At 43.4% G+C, this 21,813-nt stretch overlaps 1 protein-coding gene across 3 annotated transcripts in view; it reads left to right on the top strand.

The window, feature by feature from the left end:
• COBL (cordon-bleu WH2 repeat protein) overlaps positions 1-18,058 on the top strand; it is a 593,805-nt gene extending 575,747 nt beyond the window's left edge. For all 3 annotated transcript variants that reach the window (XM_075315047.1, XM_075315048.1, XM_075315046.1), the window contains one exon: positions 16,936-18,058. In XM_075315047.1, coding sequence (XP_075171162.1) covers positions 16,936-16,956 — 21 coding nt within the window. In that variant the 3' untranslated portion in view covers positions 16,957-18,058. The remainder of the gene's footprint in view (positions 1-16,935) is intronic.
• The last annotated feature ends 3,755 nt before the right edge of the window (positions 18,059-21,813 follow it).

Genomic DNA, 21,813 nt, shown 5'->3' with positions numbered 1-21,813 from the left:
ACAGAAAGAAGTCCAATGGGGTCAGGTCAGGTGAGCGTGGAGACCACTCCACACAGCCACCATACCCATGACTTGTAGAAAGGTCTCCATGAGGTATCGCTCGAGAGTTTTACGCCTTCTAATCATAGCATTTCTGTATGCAAGGTGTCGATTCGTATTGAATTGATGATGCCCTACAACTTTGTAATTCACTTTTTTTCTATATCTTATTCCGTTTTCAAGATAAAAATGCTAACTTCGTTGTTTTCCACCAGGTGGCGCTATAGGGGGTTTCATTGTGCAGCGCATGGCTACTTTACTATACCTAGACACCATTTCTATGTCTATAGCTGCCGCCGTTCTCAAGTTAATGGCGGTGGACATGATATGGGTGGACACACTGTATATACATTACAGTTCAAATGTTTGGGGTCACCAGACAATTTTGTCTTTTCCATGCAAAATCATACTTTTAGTTATCAAATGAGCTGCATAATGAATAGAAAATATAGTCCAGACATTGACTAGGTTAGAAATAATGATTTTGTTTCAAGCATGTGATGCTCATTCAAACTCACCTGTGGCAAGTAACAGGTGTGGACAATATGAAAATCACACTTGAAACCAGATGTCAGCAATCTGAAGGTTATAAGTCCATCTCCAAGCTCTTGATGTTCCTTTGTCCATGGTGCACAACTTAATCAAAAAGTTTACAACACATGGCACTGTAGTTAATCTCCATGGACGGCAGAGCAGAAAAAAATTGATGAAATGTTGCATCGCAGAATAGTCAGTATGGTGGATGAGCAGCCCCAATCAAGCTAAGAAATTCAAGCTGTGCTGCAGGATCAGGGTGCATTAGTGTCAGTGCAAAATATCCGTCAACATTTGTTTGAAATGTAACTATGCAGGAGAACAAGGAGGACCCCACTGCTGACACAAAGACATAAAAAGCTAGACTGCAGTTTGCCAAAATGTACATGAGTGAGCCAAAATCCTTCTGGGAAAGGACAGATGAGACCAAGATAAAGTTTTTGGTAAAGCACATAATTCTACCGTTTACCAAAAATGTAAAGGTGCCTACAAAGAAAAGAACACAATACCTACAGTCAAATATGGTGAAGGTTCAAAGATGTTTTGGGTTGATTTGCTACCTCTGGCACTGGGTGCCTTCATCATAAAATCTGAAGATTACGAAAGGATTCTTGGTCGCAATGTAGTGCCAAGTGTCAGAAAGCTAGGTTTGCGTCCTACGTCATGGGTTTTCCAGCAGGGCAATAACCCCAAACATACTTCAAAAAGCTTGTTGATGGTTATAGGAAGTGATTGATTGCAGTTATTTATTCCAAAGGGTGTACAACCAAATTGGATGCCAACAATTTTGTCCAACCCATTCTTGCAGTTTTGTGTGAAATTATATCCAATTTGTGTTTTCTTTTCTTCTGGTTCTTTTTTGTGTTATTCCAATACACACAAAGGAAATAAAAATGTGTTTGACAAAACAAGTGTAATTCCAATAATTTTCTTGGAAAATTACTTCATTTTCTAGAACAAGTTCAAGGGTGCCAACACTTTCGGCCATGACTGTATACATGTAGAAACATACATTCACACATACATTCAAATCCACCTGCTGTGCGGCTTGTCTCCCCAGCCTGGAGATACTCTTCTTCAAGCCACCTACGCTCCCTTGCATCAACCTCACAGATGTGATTTCACAGGCTGGCACAGCCACAAGATTAAAGGTGCAGTGACGGCTTGTCGGTGCAGCAAGCCCTAAGCAGCTGATTTGGGCTCGGCCCAGTGGGCATGTGCCACTCTACTTCCCCCCTGGACCAACCTGCCTCGATACAGATCACTTAAACAGTATGATAATCAAGTATTTAATAGAAGGCATTTAATGTTATTAAGCTTAAATCTCTATTGGATTGCCTTCTCTCTTCCTTTCCAGATCATTTAAATTAAGACTATCAGGGATTCCATAGTCCCTTCCTTAGCTCATCTTAAATAAAGGTTGTTTCCATCCTCAGAAAAACCATAATGTTACAGTCTTGTGATCCAAGGCTAAGGTAGAGCTGACAGGATTATGAGGGAAAGGCTGTACAGTCTCAAGACAGACAGTAATGGATGTAGTTAGGTAATTGGAGGGCTGGAGCCTAATAGGCAGGGATTAAGATATCCATTATGTAGGGACTGTTTTATCTGCTATTAGTCTACTGACAGTGTATTGCTGCAAGTAGATGATGAGATTTTTGTGTGCTTGGTGAAAAGCAAAAAAAAATAAAAAATGGAAAAAAGTCGTGGGCCATGAAAATTTGAGCTGTGCAACAAGCAAGCAAATTTGTTTAAATTATTGTTATTGTGTTAATTACAATGAGACATTAGCTGCATATACGCAATAAAACAGTGTTGGGGGTTTGAGAAAATTATATTTTGTGTGGATGCCATGCATGTTAAATTTTGGAAGCAAATTATACCTGTTTTCTATTTTAGAGCACATAATGAGTTGAGCATGGATATGGGTATATGAAGGAGGTATGGGGAGAAACATGCATATTGGTGTATGAAGGAGGTATGGGGAGAAACATGCATATTGGTGTATGAAGGAGATATGGGTCTGGACATGCATATGGGTGCATGAAGGAGGTATGGGGAGAAACATGCATATTGGTGTATGAAGGAGGTATGGGTCTGGACATGCATATGGGTGCATGAAGGAGGTATGGGGAGAAACATGGATATGGGTGTATGAAGGAGGTATGGGGAGGTATATGCATATGGGTGTATGAAGGAGGTATGGGGCTGAACATGCATTTGGGTGTATGAAGGAGGTATGGGGAGAAACATGCATATTGGTGTATGAAGGAGGTATGGGGAGAAACATGCATATGGGTTTATGAAGGAGGTATGGGGAGGAACATGGTATGGGTGTTTGAAGGAGGTATGGAGAGGAACATGCATATGGGTGTATGAAGGAGGTATGGGAAGGAACATGCATATGGTGTATGAAGGAGGTATGGGGAGGAACATGCATATGGGTGTATGAAGGAGGTATGGGGAGGAACATGCATGTGTCAAACGATCACCCCATATCCCTTCTCCCCTATGCCTCAAAACTACTGGAACAGCATGTCCATCTTGAATTGTCCTCATACCTCTCCTCCTGCTCCCTCTTTGACCGGCTACAATCTGGCTTCCGACCACATCACTCTACTGAAACTGCCCTAACCAAAGTCACCAATGATCTACTAACCGCCAAAGCCAAGCGACACTACTCTATCCTCCTCCTCCTGGACCTGTCCTCTGCCTTCGACACAGTAGACCATTCCTTCCTACTACAGATTCTCTCATCTCCTGGCATCACAGACTCGGGCCTATCTTGGATATCCTCATACCTAACCGACCGAACTTTCAGCATCTCCCATTCTCACACCACTTCCTCATCTCGCCCCCTATCTGTCGGTGTCCCCCAAGGGTCAGTTGTTGGACCCCCTGCTATTCTCCATCTACACCTTCGGCCTGGGACAGCTCATAGAGTCCCACGGCTTTCAGTATCATCTCTATGCCAATGACACAGATCTACCTCTCTGGACCTGACATTACCTCTCTACTAACCAAAATTACACAATGTCTGTCTGCTATTTCATCCTTCTCTGCGCGATTCCTAAAGCTTAACATGGACAAAACAGAGTTCATTGTCTTTCCTCCTCCTCACTGATCTCCTCCAACAAGCCTTTCCATCAAACTTGATGGTTGCTCACTCTCCCCAGTCTCACAAGCTCGTTGCCTTGGCGTAACCCTCGACTCTGCTCTATCCTTCAAGCCACACATCCAAGCCCTCTTCACCTCATGCAGACTACAACTCAAAAATATCTCCCGGATCCGTGCTTTCCTTAACCAAGAATCAGCAAAAACATTAGTGCATGCCCTCATCATCTCCCGCCTTGACTACTGCAACCTCCTGCTCTCTGGCCTCCCTTCCAACACTCTTGCACCCCTCCAATCTATCCTAAACTCTGCGGCCCGCTTAATCCACCTCTCCTCCTGCTATTCCCCAGGCTCGCCACTCTGCCAATCCCTTCAATGGCTTCCCATCGCCCAATGACTCCAGTTCAAAACATTAACCATGACATACAAAGCCATCCACAACCTGTCTCCTCCTTACATCTGTTACCTAGTCTCCCAGTATCTACCTGCATGCAACCTCAGATCCTCACAAGATCTCCTTCTCTACTCCTCTCTTATCGCCTCTTCCCACAATTGCGTACAAGATTTCTCCCGTGCCTTCCCCATACTCTGGAACGCTCTACCTCAGCATATCAGACTCTCCCCCACCGTGGAAAGCTTCAAGAGGAACCTCAAGACCCACCTCTTCTAACAAGCCTACAACCTACAATAGCCCTCAGTCCAGTACACCACTGCGCAACCAGCTCTGCCCCCACCTATTGTACCATCACCCATTCCCTGTAGACTGAGAGCCTTCGCGGGCAGGGTCCTCTCTCCTCCTATACCAGTCTGTTTTGTACTGTTAATGATTCTTGTACGTATACCCTCTTTCACTTGTAAAGCGCCATGGAATAAATGGCGCTATAATAATAATAAATAATAATAATATGGGGAGGAACATGCATATGGGTATATAAAGAAGTTATGAGGAGGAACATGCATATGGGTGTATGGAGGAGATATGGGGAGGAACATGCATATGGGTGTATGAAGGAGATATGGGGAGGAAAATACATATGGGAATATGAAGAAGGTATGGGGAGGAACATGCATATGGGTATATGGAGGAGATATGGGGAGGAACATGCATATGGGTATATGAAGAAGGTATGGGGAGGAACATGCATATGGGTGTATGGAGGAGATATGGGGAGGAATATGCATATGGGTATATGAAGAAGGTATGGAGAGGAACATGCATATGGGTGTATGAAGGAGGTATGGAGAGAAATATGCATATGGGTGTATGAAGGCGGTATGGGGAGAAACATGCATATGGGTGTATGAAGGAGGTATGGGGAGTAACATGCATATGGGTGTATGAAGGAGGTATGGAGAGAAATATGCATATGGGTGTATGAAGGCGGTATGGGGAGAAACATGCATATGGGTATATGAAGGAGGTATGGAGAGAAATATGCATATGGGTGTATGAAGGAGGTATGGGGAAGAACATGCATATGGGTGTATAAAGGAGGTATGGAGAGAAACATGCATTTGTGTATATGAAGAAGGTATGGGGAGTAACATGCATATGGGTGTATGAAGGAGGTATGGAGAGGAACATGCATATGGGTGTATGAAGGAGGTATGAAGAGGAACATGCATATGGGTGTATGAAGGAGCTATGGAGATGAGTTTAACGCTGAGCTGAAAGTGCATGAATGTAGTGGGTATTCAGGAGATATATATGGTCTTAATACTGAGCCAACTGCACATGGGTGTGTGTATGTGTGGAGTCTTGAGGAATATGTGTATGGGCATAATTGCTTTTTAATATAATGTTCTATACATGAGAAAAAATATAAAAAAGTAGAAACTGTATGTACCTTATCCCCAATCTCAATATGTGGGAATCAATAGGGCCGTTTATATGGGCATGCTGGTAATAGCAAGATGAATTAAAAGATCTGTTGGTGAGACATCAATTTCCCTGTGTGAGACATGTAGTGACTGACAGTCTGCTCTGCCGCCCCCGTGCCATCAGCCAAGCTGCTCGGATCCGGATCTGCGGTGGCTCAAGGGTCTCCGGACCCGGGCGTCGTGTGGCCACACAAATGAAGGGGGGTATTTACAGGGGATGTATTAGAGTTTGTGATGCCACCCGTGGTTTGTGGTAATTAGGAGTACCACCGCTACAGTTGGGAGTACCCGGGGATGATGGAATGGGGCAGCCAGGTCTTGTGACCCTCCACGGGTAGGGCCTCGGTGATGATGGGGGGAGTGCCGTTGGATGCAAAGGGGGTCACTTGCATACTCACTCAGTCCATTAAGTTGACACTGACAACTGGATAAACCAAAGTTCTGGATACCGCTGCCGCTGAGGAGAGCTTTGTTCGGGTCCCGTCCCATACGGTGCTGCCTGGTGATCCCTGACCTGCCTCCTGGCACTAAGTTTATTTCTAGGGTGGTCCTGGTGATATGAAACCTGCCGGGTCCCGCTCCCCACTATTTCTAAGTGTGGAAGCTTGCTCTCAGGGTTCACGCTTGGGACTTTCTGGACCGTTTTGAGTGGTAAGTCCTATCCCCCTCGTTGCGCTAGTACCCCGATTTTGGAGCGGGTGGGAACGGCTCTTGAAGACTCCATTCGCCTCGGGTAAATTGTCAGGTTGCCTGAAGCTACTCCCTGACCTAGGGAGTTGTGAATGTCAGTTATGCTTTTGCTGCTGTGAGGCTCCCTCTTGTGGCCAGGAATGGTTTGGACAGAGACCAGGTGTGTTGAGCAATGGGCGTTTCCATTGCTAACTCTCTGCCTATTTAAACCCTGGTCTGCTGGCAAGCTATGCCGGATGTCAGTTGTTCTTTGTTCACCAGCCTGCTTCATCCTGCTCCAGACCACATCTACCCCAGACAAGTGCTTGGCTCTTTATTTGTTGTTTTGTCCTTTTTGCTCTAATCTGAGTTTGTCATTTGCTGTGGTTGTTTTCAATTTATTTGCATGCAGGAATCTTCCCTCTCAGTTGCTTAGCTGGGAAGCTTCCTGCAGCTATGTTTGGAGTATTGCTCCTATAAGTCCATGTGTTTGTTGCTTCTTGAATTTGTAATGATTCCTGCTTTCTGTTCATTGGTATGACAAGAGTGCCTGGTATAGGATGGAGTTCAGATCTAGCGATCTGAGGGTTTTTTTTGTACTATCATGTTTTGGGATTTTTGTAGGGTTTTTCTCTGGCCACTATCAGTCCCTTTCCTATCCTGTCCTATTTAGTCAGTAGGGCCTCACTTTTTGCTAATCCTATCATCTATCTGTGTATTGTGTTTTCCTATATCACCGCAGTCTTTGAATGTGGGGGGCTTGCTATTCTTTATCTATTTTCTGAGGCAGAGAGTTATTCATCTTTCCTTCCCTTAGGATAGCTAGTTCTCCGGCTGGGTTCGCGGTGCACAGGATGTTAGTTCACCCCTTGGCCACTTCTAGTGTTGATGGTTAGTAAGGGGTGGCGGCCAGATTAGTTGCCAATGCTCTTGTCACCTTTTACCAATGATTTATGGTGGTCTTCCATGGTTCCGGATCGCAACACTACATCCGGCCTACAAATTTAAAGGGTACTCTTGAGAAGGAAAAAAAAAAAAAGTCTGCTGAAAGATTATTTTTTTTTGGTGTTTTTCCTCTTTTTTTTGGGGGTTCCGCGGAAGATTTCTTTTTCCTAGCATGGATGAATTGGGTGAGCGTGTTGCTCATCTTGATGCTAAGGTTCATCGTATAGAGTCTTTTCTTGCACAGACTCCCCTTGCAGAGCCTAAGATTCCCGTTCCTGAATTTTTTTCAGGAGCTAGGTCGAGATTTTTGAGCTTCAAAAATAATTGTAAATTATTTTTTGACCTGTGCCCTAAGTCCTCAGGGAATCCCATACAGCAGGTCAAGATTGTCATCTCCCTACTGCGTGGTGACCCTCAGGACTGGGCCTTCTCTTTGGCGTCTGATGATCCGATTCTCAGTGATGTGGATTCCTTTTTTCAGGCCTTGGGATTATTATATGATGAACCCAATATTGTGGACCAAGCAGAAAAGGCCTTGTTGTCCTTAGCTCAGGGTCTGGATTCTGCAGAAACTTTTTGTCAGAAATTTCGAAAGTGGGCGGTCCTTACCAAATGGAATGATGACGCGCTTGCGGCTCTTTTTCGGAAGGGTATTGTTGATACTGTGAAGGATGTAATGGTAGGATTCCCCATTCCTTCTGGTCTAGATGCCTCTATGACCTTAGCCATTCAGATTGATAGGCAGTTACGTGAGCGCAGGAAGATACCTGCTGGTTTTGTGCCTGTGGAACAGCCTTTGGAGCCTATGGAGTGTGATAGGGTCCTTTCTAATGCTAGTCGGCAGGGGTTCAGACGGAAGAATAGACTGTGCTTCTATTGTGGAGACGCTTCTCATAATATCTCTGTCTGCCCTAAACGTGAAAGGAGATTGGCTGGTTCTGTTACTGTGGGTTCTTTGCAACCAAAGTTTCTTTTGTCTGTCACATTGATTTGCTCATTGTCTTCATTTTCTGCATTGGCCTTTGTGGACTCCCCTCTTTGTGGAGGGGCAGCGCTCAATTTGATAGATTTTGGGTTTGCTAGGGATTGTGGTTTCCCCATGGTTGCTTTGCAAACTCCTATTCCTTTAAGGGGCATTGATGCTACCCCTTTGGCAGAAAATAAACCCCAATTTTGGACCCAGGTGCCTATAAGAGTTGTACCAGCGCATCAGGAAACTTGTACATTTTTAGTATTGCATAATCTACAGGATACCTTGGTACTAGGATTTCCGTGGTTGCAGACCCATAATCCAGTTCTTGACTAGAGATCCTTGTCAGTAGCTAGTTGGGGTTGCCAAGGTGTGCATCAGGACCTTTCCGTGTCGTCCATGTCTGCTCAGGCAGTTGATGTTCCGGCCTTCTTGTCTGATTTCCGTAATGTATTTAATGACCAGGAATCTGATTCTCTGCCCCCACACCGGGACTGTGACTGTGCCATTGAGCTGGTGCCCGGTTGTAAATTTCCGAAGGGGCGGATTTTCAACTTGTCTGTGCCCGAACATGATGCCATGTGGTCATACATCAGGGAATCATTGGAGAAGGGGCACATTCGGCCCTCTTCTTCTCCTTTGGGTGCTGGCTTTTTCTTTGTTGCTAAGAAAGATGGTTCGTTGAGACCTTGTATTGATTACTGTCTTCTTAATAAAATTACGATCAAATATCAGTACCCTTTGCCTCTGATGTCTGATCTTTTCTCTAGAGTGAAGAGTGCCAAATGGTTTACGAAACTGGATCTTAAGGGTGCGTATAATCTCATCCGTATTAAGGAGGGTGATGAATGGAATACGGCTTTTAATACTCCTGAGGGGCATTTTGAGTACCTAGTGATGCCTTTTGGGCTCACTAATGCCCCCTCCGTCTTCCAGGCCTTCATGAATGATATTTTTCGGGATCTTATTGGTAAATTTTTGATTGTCTATTTGGATGACATCTTGATTTTTTGTGATGATTGGAACTCTCATGTTGGGCAAGTACGGGCTGTTTTTCAGATACTTAAGGATAATGCACTGTACGTTAAGGGGTCAAAGTGCCTCTTTGGGGTGCAAAGGATTTCCTTTTTGGGCTTCATCTTGTCTCCCTCCGCTATCGAAATAGACCCGGTTAAGGTTCAGGCTATTTACGACTGGGTGCAACCGACTTCTCTAAAATCCCTGCAGCAGTTTTTGGGGTTTGCTATTTTTTTTAAAAAAAGCTCATCATAGGACATTAGTATATATTCATAAAAAACTCACCAAAAATAAAGCCAACAGCCAAAGACTGGTCAGATAGTGGCAAAAGCACATGCAAGATGCATACGGCCCCCCATGATAAAGGTTGGAAGATCACAGGTGCAGAATGCCTATAAAACAACCACCCCCAGCCTATGACAACAGGAGGGGGAGGTTGCTGGCAAAAAACTGCACACAAATAAGATCTAATATAGGGCGTCAGTCACACAGATACGTGCAATGCACAGTGTCCAGGCAAAGCCTATTTATCACGCCCTTCTATTAGGTCAGGCGGGCTGCCCAGCACCTAGGTGCATTGGCACAATGGACAGACATCCCAGGGGACCGGCTGCATCCTGCAAAATTGTGCGATAATAAATGATAATAATTTATTATCAATTTTATCATTTATTATCGCACAATTTTGCAGGATGCAGCCGATCCCCTGGGATGTCTGTCCATTGTGCCAATGCACCTAGGTGCTGGGCAGCCCGCCTGACCTAATAGAAGGGCGTGATCAATAGGCTTTGCCTGGACACTGTGCATTGCACGTATCTGTGTGACTGACGCCCAATATTAGATCTTATTTGTGTGCAGTTTTTTGCCAGCAACCTCCCCCTCCTGTTGTAATAGGCTGGGGGTGGTTGTTTTATAGGCATTCTGCACCTGTGATCTTCCAACCTTTATCATGGGGGGCCGTATGCATCTTGCATGTGCTTTTGCCACTATCTGACCAGTCTTTGGCTGTTGGCTTTATTTTTGGTGAGTTTTTTATGAATATTTGCTATTTTTTACCGTAAATTTATAGCCAATTTTTCTGCCATTGTCAAACCTCTGACGGATTTGACCAAGCAGGGAGCTGATGCTGAGCATTGGACCCCCAGAGGCGATTGTGGCCTTCCAGGAGCTTAAGAGGCGATTCACTTCTGCCCTAGTTCTGCAGCAACCTGATGTGTCTCGCCCATTCAGGTTGAGATCGATGCCTCCGAGATCAGAGCAGGAGCTGTTCTGTCTCAACGAGACGCTACTTCGGGTAAACTTAAGCCCTGTGCCTTTTCCTCTCGGAAGTTTACTCCTTCTGAACGGAATTATGATGTGGGGAACCGGGAATTATTGGCTATGAAGTGGGCATTTGAAGAGTGGAGACATTGGTTGGAGGGGGCTAGACATCAAGTTGTGGTGCTTACAGACCACAAGAATCTTACCTATCTAGAATCTGCGAAGATGTTGAATCCTCGGCAGGCCAGGTGTGCTTTCTTTTTTACCCGGTTTAATTTTATGGTCTCTTTTTTGCCAGGCACCAAGAATGTTAAGGCCGATGTCCTTTCCAGGAGTTTCTGTGCTGACTCTTTGGAGGTTGTCGAGCCGTCTTCTATCCTGAATGATGGTGTAGTTCTCTCGGCCATTTCGCCTGATCTGCGGTTGGCACTGGCGGCATTTCAGAGGGATAAACCTGAGAGATGTCCTACGGGGAAACTGTTTGTCCCGGACCAATGGAGAGACCGAATTGTCTCTGAGGTTCATTGCTCTGCTTTGGCGGGTCATCCTGGCATTTTTGGTACTCAGGATCTTGTGTGCCGCTCTTTTTGGTGGCCTTCCCTGTCCTGGGATGTCCATAGTTTTGTGCAGTCATGTGGAGTTTGTTCTAGGTCCAAGCCCTGTTGTTCACGTTCTAGTGGTCTATTATTGCCTTTGCTGGTACCTAAGAGACCTTGGACACACATCTCTATGGGTTTTATATCAGAGCTTCCTGTCTCTCAGAAAATGACTGTGATTTGGGTGATCTGTGATAGATTCTCCAAGATGGTCTACTTGGTTCCCCTATCTAAGTTGCCGTCTTCATCAGAGTTGGTGCCTTTTGTTTTTCCAACATGTTGTTCATTTGCATGGTATTCCCGAAAACATTGTTTCTGACAGATGGGTGCAGTTTGTATCCAGATTTTGGAGGATTTTTTGTTCCAAATTGTGTGTTCAGCTGTCTTTCTCCTTGGCGTTTCATCCTCAGACCAACGATCAGACTGAAAGGGCTAACCAGACCCTGGAGACCTATTTACGGTGTTTTGTTTCTGCGGATCAGGATGACTGGGTTTCGTTTTTGCCTTTGGTTGAATTTGCCCTTAACAATAGAGCTAGCTCTACCACATTGGTGTCCCCATTTTTCTGCAATTTTGGGTATCACCCCAGGTTCTTCTCGGGGCAGCTTGAGGCGTCTGACTGTCCAGGGGTGGATTCGGTGGTAAACAGAATGCAGCAGATTTCGGGGCAGGTAGTGGATAAATTGTTTAAATCCCAAGAATCTGCCCAGAAATTTGCCAACCGGCGTCGGACTGTTGGTCCCCGGTTTAAAGTAGGGGACATGGTGTGGTTGTCCTCCAAAAAATTCCTATGAGAGTTCCATCTCCTAATTTTAAGCCCAGATTTATTGGACCTTATAAGATTTCGGAGATTATCAACCCTGTATCTTTCCGTTTGACTCTGCCTGTGTCGTTTAAGATTCACAATGTCTTCCATAAGTCCTTGTTGAAGAGACATGTGGAGCCTACAGTTCCTGCAGCAGCACCTCCTGACCCTGTTCTGGTACAAGGGGATGTGGAGTATGAGGTTGAAAAAATTCTGGATTCCCGTCGCAGTAGGCAAAAGCTTCAGTACCTGGTGAAATGGAAGGGTTATGGGCAGGAGGATAACTCTTGGGTTGTGGCTTCTGACATTCATGCGGACAGGTTGATTCGCGCCTTCTATCATGCTCATCCTGAGCGACCCGGTGGTGTTGGTAAGGGTTCGGTGACCCCTCCTCAAGGGGGGGTACTGTTGTAAATGTCAGTTATGCTTTGCTGCTGTGAGGCTCCCTCTTGTGGCCAGGAATGGTTTGGACAGAGACCAGGTGTGTTGAGCAATGGGCGTTAACATTGCTAACTCTCTGCCTATTTAAACCCTGGTCTGCTGGCAGGCTATGCTGGTTGTTTATATGCTGGATGTCAGTTGTTCTTTGTTCACCAGCCTGCTACATCCTGCTCCAGACCACATCTACCCCAGATAAATGCTTGGCTCTTTATTTGTTGTTTTGTTCTTTTTGCTATTATCTGAGTTTGTCATTTGCTGTGGTTTTTTTCAATTTATTTGCATGCAGGAATATTCCCTCTCAGTTGCTTAGCTGGGAAGCTCCCTGCAGCTATGTTTGAAGTATTGCTCCTATAAGTCCATGTGTTTGTTGCTTCTTGAATTTGTAATGGTTCCTGCTTTCTGTTCATTAGTATGACAAGAGCGCCTGGTATAGGACGGAGTTCAGATCTAGCGATCTGAGGGCTTTTTGTACTATCAGGTTTTTGGATTTTTGTAGGGTTTTTCTCTGGCCACCATCAGTCCCTTTCCTATCCTGTCCTATTTAGTCAGTAGGGCCTCACCTTTTGCTAATCCTATCATCTATCTGTGTATTGTGTTTTCCTATATCACCGCAGTCTTTGAATGTGGGGGGGCTTGCTATTTATCTATTTTCTGAGGCAGAGAGTTATTCATCTTTCCTTCCTTTAGGATAGCTAATTCTCCGGCTGGGTTCGCGGTGCACAGGATGTTAGTTCACCCCTCGGTTACTTCTAGTGTTAATGGTTAGTAAGGGGATGGCGGCCAGATTAGTTGCCAATGCTCTTGTCACCTTTTACCAATGATTTATGGTGGTCTTCCATGGTTCCGGATCACAATACTAGAGTCCATGTACCCCGTCGTGACTTGGTCCCAGCCTGGTGATGGTGCAAGGCCGCCGACTGTCCTCCTCGACAGATCCATGCCCCTTGCCACGATCCCCTGCGAGCGGGGGTCCAGCTCCTCTAGGCCCAGACCACCGTCCACCACCTAGATTACTCCTCAGGAGCCTGCTCCTGACCTCCTCTCACTTTCACTTCTCAAGCTCGTCTATCTCCTTCTGACACCCCTGACCTCTTCTCCAACCCCCCCAGGTGGGCGACCCTATTCCACTCAGGCCGTCCACTGGTGTGTTTGGTGAGTGTGGTGCAGGGTGTATCTAGGATTTGATTAGCTGATGTAAGCAACACCATGTGGTTAGGGACCCAAAACCAAGGAGGAGGTGGATATTGCACGGGAGGGCAGATTGTACAATACCCTGTGACGACCCAATAGTCCAGGGGCATCCCATTCCCCCTTGGTTAAACCTAGCTTGTCCTCGAGCTACAGGACTTCAGAGGTTTATTATTTTTTTTTTTCAAAACTGCAAAATAGAAAAGAATAACATTTTTAGATACAAGGTTCATCCCACATTAGGGAGGTTTGGCACTTAAACATTACAGTATTGGAGTTCATCAAATCAACAGTGTAATGCCACCGGTTATATTACTAGCGGAGGCTCAACCTGCTCTGTTGCAGCCTCTTTCTGCGACAGTCCAGTCCCAAAGTCCCGGATTCCATTAACCTACCACCCAAACAACCTGACCCGCTGCATACCTATTCGGGGGTCCGTGACCAGGTTAAGGTCCTGGGTGTTGCAAAAGACGACTCTGGTAGAAGTCCTGAGCAACCTGGTAGCCGTTGCTCATTGCACCAACCCCCACCGGGGCCTTTTGATGCTGTCTACCAGCACTGTGCCGTCCAAGGTCCTGATGGCCTTTTCCCTGGAATAAAGGGCGGAAAAAGGTTCAACAAGGAGGGTGGAGTCTAATTATAGCAGAACTTTCCTGTCACCTTCCATCAGGAACCCTTCAGCGGGTCCCTGACAGCCTCCTCCACCGAACACTGGAGAATGTTCAACAAAGGTGACAGACCACACAAACTTTAAAACTTGCAGGTTCTGGTCCCTTTAACGTCGGGCACCTCCTGGACACACTCTTGCAACGTGCCCTGGTAAACCACAGCGACAACTTATGGGTACCACCACATTCATGGTATCGACTGAGATCTCTTCATTCGAAGTGGACTCTGCTTCCACCTCCATTATCTCCAACGCCTGTAGTGCTTGTGATGACAGAGACATCCGACAGCCTTTTCTTCCAAAACGTGGCACCCGTGCAGATTCTGAGGTACTGGAATCAGAATCGCCTTCCTCCATCTCTTCCGGTTCTGAGTCCACGGTAACTGGGTTAATCTGATCAGAGGCCGCGGACTGGTCATCTCCATTTGGGGTCGAGGGATCCGCTGCCGGTGTTGCGGGCAGCGCCTCAGGGTCAGCCATGGCAGAGGGAGGAGGCGACGGCGGCAGGGTGCTTGCCATGAGCGGGGGTGGCTTGGATCCCACAGCCTCATCGGCCAGATTAGTGAAATCAACTGAGTAACCGCTTACTCGCTCCTCTCATGGGACTCCAATCTCACGGGTTTGCACCGACGCGGCCGTCCTCTGCATCTCGATCCATGTAGCCGCTCCGTGAGCTGTATCTTCTGCTGAGCAGCCGCGCTCCTCTGCCATCTTGACTCTGCACCGTTCAGGAACGTTATAGCAGAGTCCTTGTGTCCCTACTTCTCTTCCGCTGCTACATGCAGTCACACCCCCTCGGTTTTCGCTCACCACTCACTTTGGTGCTGTGGCCCTCTGGGAACTTCCGGTTCCGGGCTGACTCTCAGGATGAAGGGCGGGGCTTCTGATTTTTCTGGACCATTTTGAGTGGAAAGTCCTATCCCCCTCGTTGCGCTAGTTCCCCGATTTTGGAGTGCGTGGGAATGGCTCTTGAAGACTCTGTTTGCCTCAGGTAAATTGTCAGGTTGCATCCAGCATTATAGAATACTTCTGGCCACAGGGAATGATGGGAGGAAGTCACATGTCTTTCCACAGGTCCTGTAAGCTAGCATTGCGGCAGGTCCTTGCATTCCACTGCACAGCCTCTCAGGATTCTGCCATCCAGAAGAGATCGGTGTCGCTGGATGTGGTGTGTGTGATGCGATGTGTATGTGATCCGATGTTTGTGTGTGCGATCTGATTCTGTGTGTGTGTGTGTGTGAGATCTGATTGTGTGTGCAATCTGATTGTATAGGTGTGTGAGATCGGATGTGTGTGTGTGAGATCGGATGTGTGTGTGTGAGATTGGATGTGTGTGTTTGAGATCAGATGTGTGTGTTTGAGATCGGATGTGTGTGTTTGAGATCGGATGTGTGTGTGTGAGATCGGATGTGTGTGTGTGTGAGATCGGATGTGTGTGTGTGAGATCGGATGTGTGTGTGTGTGAGATCGGATGTGTGTGTGTGAGATCGGATGTGTGTGTGTGAGATCGGATGTGTGTGTGTGTGTGTGAGATCGGATGTGTGTGTGTGAGATCAGATGTGTGTGTGTGAGATCGGATGTGTGTGTGAGATCGGATTGTGTCTGTGTGAGATCAGATTGTGTGTGTGAGATTGGATTGTGTGTGTGTGAGAGCGGATATGTGTGTGTGAGAGATCTGATTGTGTGTGCGTGAGATTTGATTGTGTGTGTGAGATCGGATGTGTGTGTGAGATCGGATGTGTGTGGGTGTGAGATTACTGAAAGTCCTCTGCCCTTGCAACTGGTGATTGTGATTGCAGGTGACCGCTTTCTATAATTAAGTGTCTTGCAGTATCTGTAACTTTTTTAGCTGCATGGACACTTCATTATTGAACGGCGACTAGGGCTTATTTTCGGGAGAGGGCTTATATTTAAGCCTTGCTCCGAAAATGCTGAACATCCCCGCTAGGGCTTATTTCTGGGGGAGGTCTTAATTTTGGAAAAACACTGTAACTGTTGTTTTGATTTTATTTCATAAATCAATACATTTGAAAATAAGCAATTATGTATTTCATCTTTATCAGAGAAATGTGCTTCTTTCACCTGGATTCATCTTTCCCTCTCAATTCATTACAGTGCAAACAGATTTTCTTATTACTGAAATAGATATACAGTATATTGGTGCTTTTAACCCCTTAAGGACAATGCCAGTTTTGTACTTAATGCCCAGACCATTTTTTGCAATTCTGACCAGTATCACTTTATGAGGTTATAACTCTGGAGCGCTTCAACTGTAGCTGACATTTTGGAGATTTTACAACGTTGGGGTGCACTATTTACTTTTTTCTGACCACCGTTTTAAGATGGCGAAATGGCATAAGTACCCTTTTCTACCGCTGTTTTAATCCGTACAGCGGTCGTAAAGGGGCTAAAATGCTTTGGAGAATGGAGGTGAGAGGAGCAAAAGGCTCCTGTCACCACAGTTAAATTTCACCATAGAACTTTATGAGCTCAATGGGAGAATTTGTATTCACTGAAGGCAGATTTTACCTGTAAATTGAGAATTTTGAGAATGAAACATCAGTTCAGGAGAAAAAAAAGCAGATTTCTCTGATAATATACTACTATGTATTGTACTGTATAATATTGCTTATTTTTTACATTAGATTAAATGTAATTGTTTCATGATGTAACTAGTAATATTTATTTTTGACTATATTTTCTTTCTTAGAAAGTATTTATGTTATGTTCTTTATTGAGAAAGTCCAAATCCATATCCTGGTTTTTACATGAAATATGCTAATTTAGTTGTACATTTCCTTTGTTCCAGGTCTCTGTGCGTACATTGTAGGACAATATAAATGAAGAAAGCAGCTACACCTATCTGCAATGCCCAGACAGCTACACTTGAGAAGTCCAGAACAGCAACTCTGCCTTGATTATTTTGTCAACTGGCCAAATTTTTTACTTGGTTTGCTGTTTCAAAATAATGGTTCAAAAGGGAAAATAATGTATCGCTATGCTGCACGGTATATGTGCCAAGGAAAATGTGTTTTGCCTTGAAATGCATTCAGAGATTGCCAATAAAATATTCTTGTTGGCAAGATAAATCTTAGAAATTAAACAATACACCTTTTTCTGAAAGCCACACTGGTAAAATGATTTTTATTTTTACCATGATTGGAACTGTCTTCATGCTGCCAGCTAACTCGAGAAGGAATAAGAAACAATCTGAAAATATTCAACCCTGTGTTTTATTATGAGATTTTATGTCTTACTAAGATGGAACATCGAGGTGTACAGTACCTAACATACAAAGTGTTAAACTGCCAATTTCACTAATTACTTTGTTTTAAAGGCTGAATTCATAATCAAACAGAATACTAAATTCACTAACCTAAATCTGACAATACAACTATCTGTATAGAGCTCACGATGCCTTGTAAATAATGTATTTCTTGCTGCATATCATTCTTGGAGTCCATTCACACTGTGAGATACACAGCATTAAGCAATGACCAACTATTAACTTATGTGGCAGCCGGTAGTAGTTTATAGCCTTTTTACAAGGCTTGTTCTGTGCACACAGGTGGCCATTATTCTCAGCAGCGTATTACTGTTTACACAGGAGGATGTGCTGCCGAGATGATGATCTTTTGTACAAACCAACAATCTTTTCACCCGATAAACTTGCATTTTATTCATTCATAGGGTGATCGACAGCCCGTTATCATGGCACAATTATCAAGAACGAGCATTCCAAGGAAACCTTCATGATAATTGTCCAGTCTAAATTCATCTTTAGCTATCAGCCACCCTATATTACTATTGAGTCTGCAGGTTTACTTGCATCTTATACATGATTATTAGTTACATTTCATCTAGATATTAAAAGAATACATCTAAGGGTATGTGCGCACGTTGCTTTTTACCTGCTTTTTACCTGCTTTTTTGCTGCTTTTTCTTCTGCGCTGTTTAATGCCAAAATGGATGTGTTCTTCTATTCAAGCAAAGTCTATGGGAATTTGGGTTTCTTGTTCACACTATGTTGTTCAAAATGCTGCCTTTTTGTGGCAGAACTTTGGTCAAAAACTCAGCTTTGCAGTGCAAAACCCAAATGGCAAAAACAATTGACATGTTGCTTCTTTGAAAAGCTGAGTTTTTGACCAAAGTTCTGCCACAAAAAGGCAGCATTTTGAACAACATAGTGTGAACAAGAAACCCAAATTCCCATAGACTTTGCTTGAATAGAAGAACACATCCATTTTGGCATTAAACAGCGCAGAAGAAAAAGCAGCAAAAAAGCAGGTAAAAAGCAGGTAAAAAGCAACGTGCGCACATACCCTAATAATAAAAAATAATTGGGAAACTGACAAAGTTTTAAGAAACTGTCATCAAAAATGGATTTCCACTCTTACATTTTCAGTCATCTCCTTATCATCACAGGTAGGATAAAAATGACAAATAACTCCTATTTAAATCACACAGTATAGCACCATTCAATGAAACCAGTCACCACTGTTTTACATATTGAATTGTGTTATGGCTGTTTAGGCTTTTGTCCCCCAGTAAAAGCGTTACCTTTCTGGTAGAAATTGGATGTGTCAGTTATGAGAATTTTAACCTAGAAGCAAAATGCAAATCAGACTGGAATTTCATGGGGGCCATCAATGGAAGTCGTAGGCTATGTGCCCTGACTCAACCCCAGCGTACTTCCAGCCTATCAGTAGTTTTTTTTTTTTATTGGAGCACAACCTGCTATACAGCCATACCACTAATTACATATGTAAAAATGTACTGACAGGTTCCTTTCAACAGTACATAATGGTCGCAACTCACCTCCTCCACCTTCCTGTGCCATGACCTCTGCACAGATCATACAGCATGTCTAGAAAATCCTACAGATGTGAATTAATATATCAAGACTGTTATTGGTTATGGTCCGTGTTCCTTGTATACAGCTAAATATTGCTAACAGCTGCCTTGGCAATATGGTGGCCCCCACAAACATGTAGATAAATCAGAATAAAATACTCAACAATAAAAAAAGAAAAGATTAGAAGAACAAAAGAGTTTAGATAGAAATCACTTAACTGACATTTTATCACCATTATGAGCACTGCTGTAAAGTGATACAGTTGTGCATAGTAATGGTAAGCTTAAAGAATACCCATAGGTTTTATTTTTCCCAATATCAATATCACACATGGAAAGAAGCAACTTTGTTATAGAGCTTACCTGAGAAATTTGATTATTTTGCCCCCTGGATTGATCATGCTTTCTCATTTTATGGGTTGAATCTGTGTTTAGTGAAGACACATTTTCCATTACTGAGCAGAGAGATGATAGTTGGTGCTCTGAAAAGTCTATGACAGGGAGGAGGTGCTAGAGACAGACAGAGATTCTGCTGCAAGTTCTCCTGAGAGGACAGGTATAGTTAACAGAGAACTTTATGGTGACCACCTGTCATCTCCTATCTCAGTAATGGTTAAGGCTATATACACTGAAGACAAATTGAGAATATCAAGAATGAATGATCAGTCCAGGAAGAGCAAGATGCAGATTTCACTAATAAGATATATTACAAATATCTTATTTTCATATGGACTTTTGATTTATGGGGAAAAAATATCAAACAATAGTTACTCTTTAGGTTCCCTTCAACATTACATTAAAAGTAGGGAAAAACTTTTCATTTTGCCTAGGGTGGGGCAATAAAAAAAAACCCAATCCCATACTCTCGTCCCCAGCCTGTCTCAGGGTCTCAACATCTGTAACTGCTGCAGTCAATCGACTTCTTCCAGTCAGACAGGCAAACTGCTGTATTCTGTATGGTGAGGCCCCTCAGACTGGGGGTGGACACAGTAGCGATTGTGGAGGAGGTTTGGGATGTGAATATAGGATATTTTACAATAATTTTTACATTGTGGATAACCCCATTAATAAGATTAATTTAGCTTTATCACCATGGAAAGATGCAGACAGAACCAGCAATGCCAACCCGTACTTTAGTGACAAACTTACATGTGCAGCCTGGCAATACACACAAAGAGGCAACAGAATATTACTTCATTGATATTCCCTAAACTATGGAAGGAGAAGATTTTTAAAAAAAAAAAAAAAAAAAAAAAACTACATTGTCCTTTTTAAAAATTGTATTTGATGATAATCAAAAAGATAACCTTACAATGGGCACTACGGGCTATAAAATGCGATATACATCAGTTGAGCCTGCTGATTTCAGTGGGCCAGGGCCACCATTTTATGTGTATGGAGGCCTCCTTACATCAAGGGAGATAAGGATTCTGCATGTGTATGGGTAAGATGGCTGTCGGATGACCTCTAGTGTGTATGGCCTTAGTCAAGAAATCCTACCTCAGATCTTGAAAGCCGAAAACAAACCTTAGAGACCATCAGAGCCATCTCATGCTTTCATTATCCCCTAAAAAATTACTCTGTGAATACTATAACACAACCCATGAATTAGGATTTTTACATTTTTGTCTCTTGGTGACAAAACTACAATTTGTGATTTTGTTTTGCAGTGGTGAGGAAACCTATGAATGGTTTAAAACTATCAGACTAAATATTATTGCTAATTTCTGGCAAGCTTCAAAATTGGATGTGGAAGAGGGAAAACGTCCTTTTTTAGTTTGCAGAATTTGTTCTTCATGGTATTTTGTATTAGTGAAAATGAAGGTCAAATGGAATGACTGTCAACTTTCTATTTCCAGTTAAGAATCGTTTTTCTATTCATCTTTTTGTTCTTGGTTTTGTGAAATGTTGTTTTACCATAGAGAGAATTATCTGCAAGAATATGACTTTTTTGAAGGTTAACAGTAAAATAATTTCTTGCAGAAGAACTAGCCATTTGGTAAAACTTTGTTGATTGAACTAAGATAAATAAATGGTCCCATAAACCACACATTGTATTACATTCAGATAATAGGAATCAAATATCTTTTTGAGATCAATACAGATAAATTATATTACTACAACCTCGTAAGTGTAGTAACATTTTGGGTGTATAAAATATTGTGCAATCACTTGTAAATATTCACTAGACCTTGAATTGTCTTGCTGTTTTTTTTTTTAATAGCTAAAAGATACAACATTAAAATAATAAAATATAGTAATGCTTCTATATCAGGTAATTCTGGGATGATTTTTCCCTCAGAGCCTACTTACATTACACCTGTTTTTTAATCCATTCATGGCTTGTCCTTTTGTCTCTTATTGTAAACGTTACTATTTATTTTAGATCTGACCCCATAGCCTCAAATTTAAGGCTTGACCTGTTTTAGTTACTTTTCTTCTGGATGGCAAAGCAACTAGATTTTCTGTAATGAAGTACTCCTAAGCAGGACAGTGTTGTTAAACCATTGATTCTCATCACGAGGGGTTTGTACTGTATGTAGGTTATCTATGATCTTTAAACATTCCAACATGCACCCTTTCCTAGTTCTGCCTCCTCCGTTCTGGGTGTATGGCTTTTCCTGCAACGGGGCAGTAGTGCAGATGAAAGACAGCAAGTACAAGACATCTTAATGGAGTTTTCCACTACTAATGTTACTCTCTTTTATTTTTCCTAATTATTCCTAACTAACATTTTCCAAATATACTTCTACCTACCCTGCTCATGTAAGCTAATCGCTGTGAGGTGTGTATATTCTTATGTGGATGTTCTGGCTTTGATCCTTCAGGTCTG

Source organism: Anomaloglossus baeobatrachus, chromosome 6 (genome assembly GCF_048569485.1).
Source record: "Anomaloglossus baeobatrachus isolate aAnoBae1 chromosome 6, aAnoBae1.hap1, whole genome shotgun sequence".
Taxonomy (NCBI): Eukaryota; Metazoa; Chordata; class Amphibia; order Anura; family Aromobatidae; genus Anomaloglossus; species Anomaloglossus baeobatrachus.
Note: the sequence above shows the minus strand (reverse complement) of the source record. Positions and strands in the feature narration are given on the sequence as shown.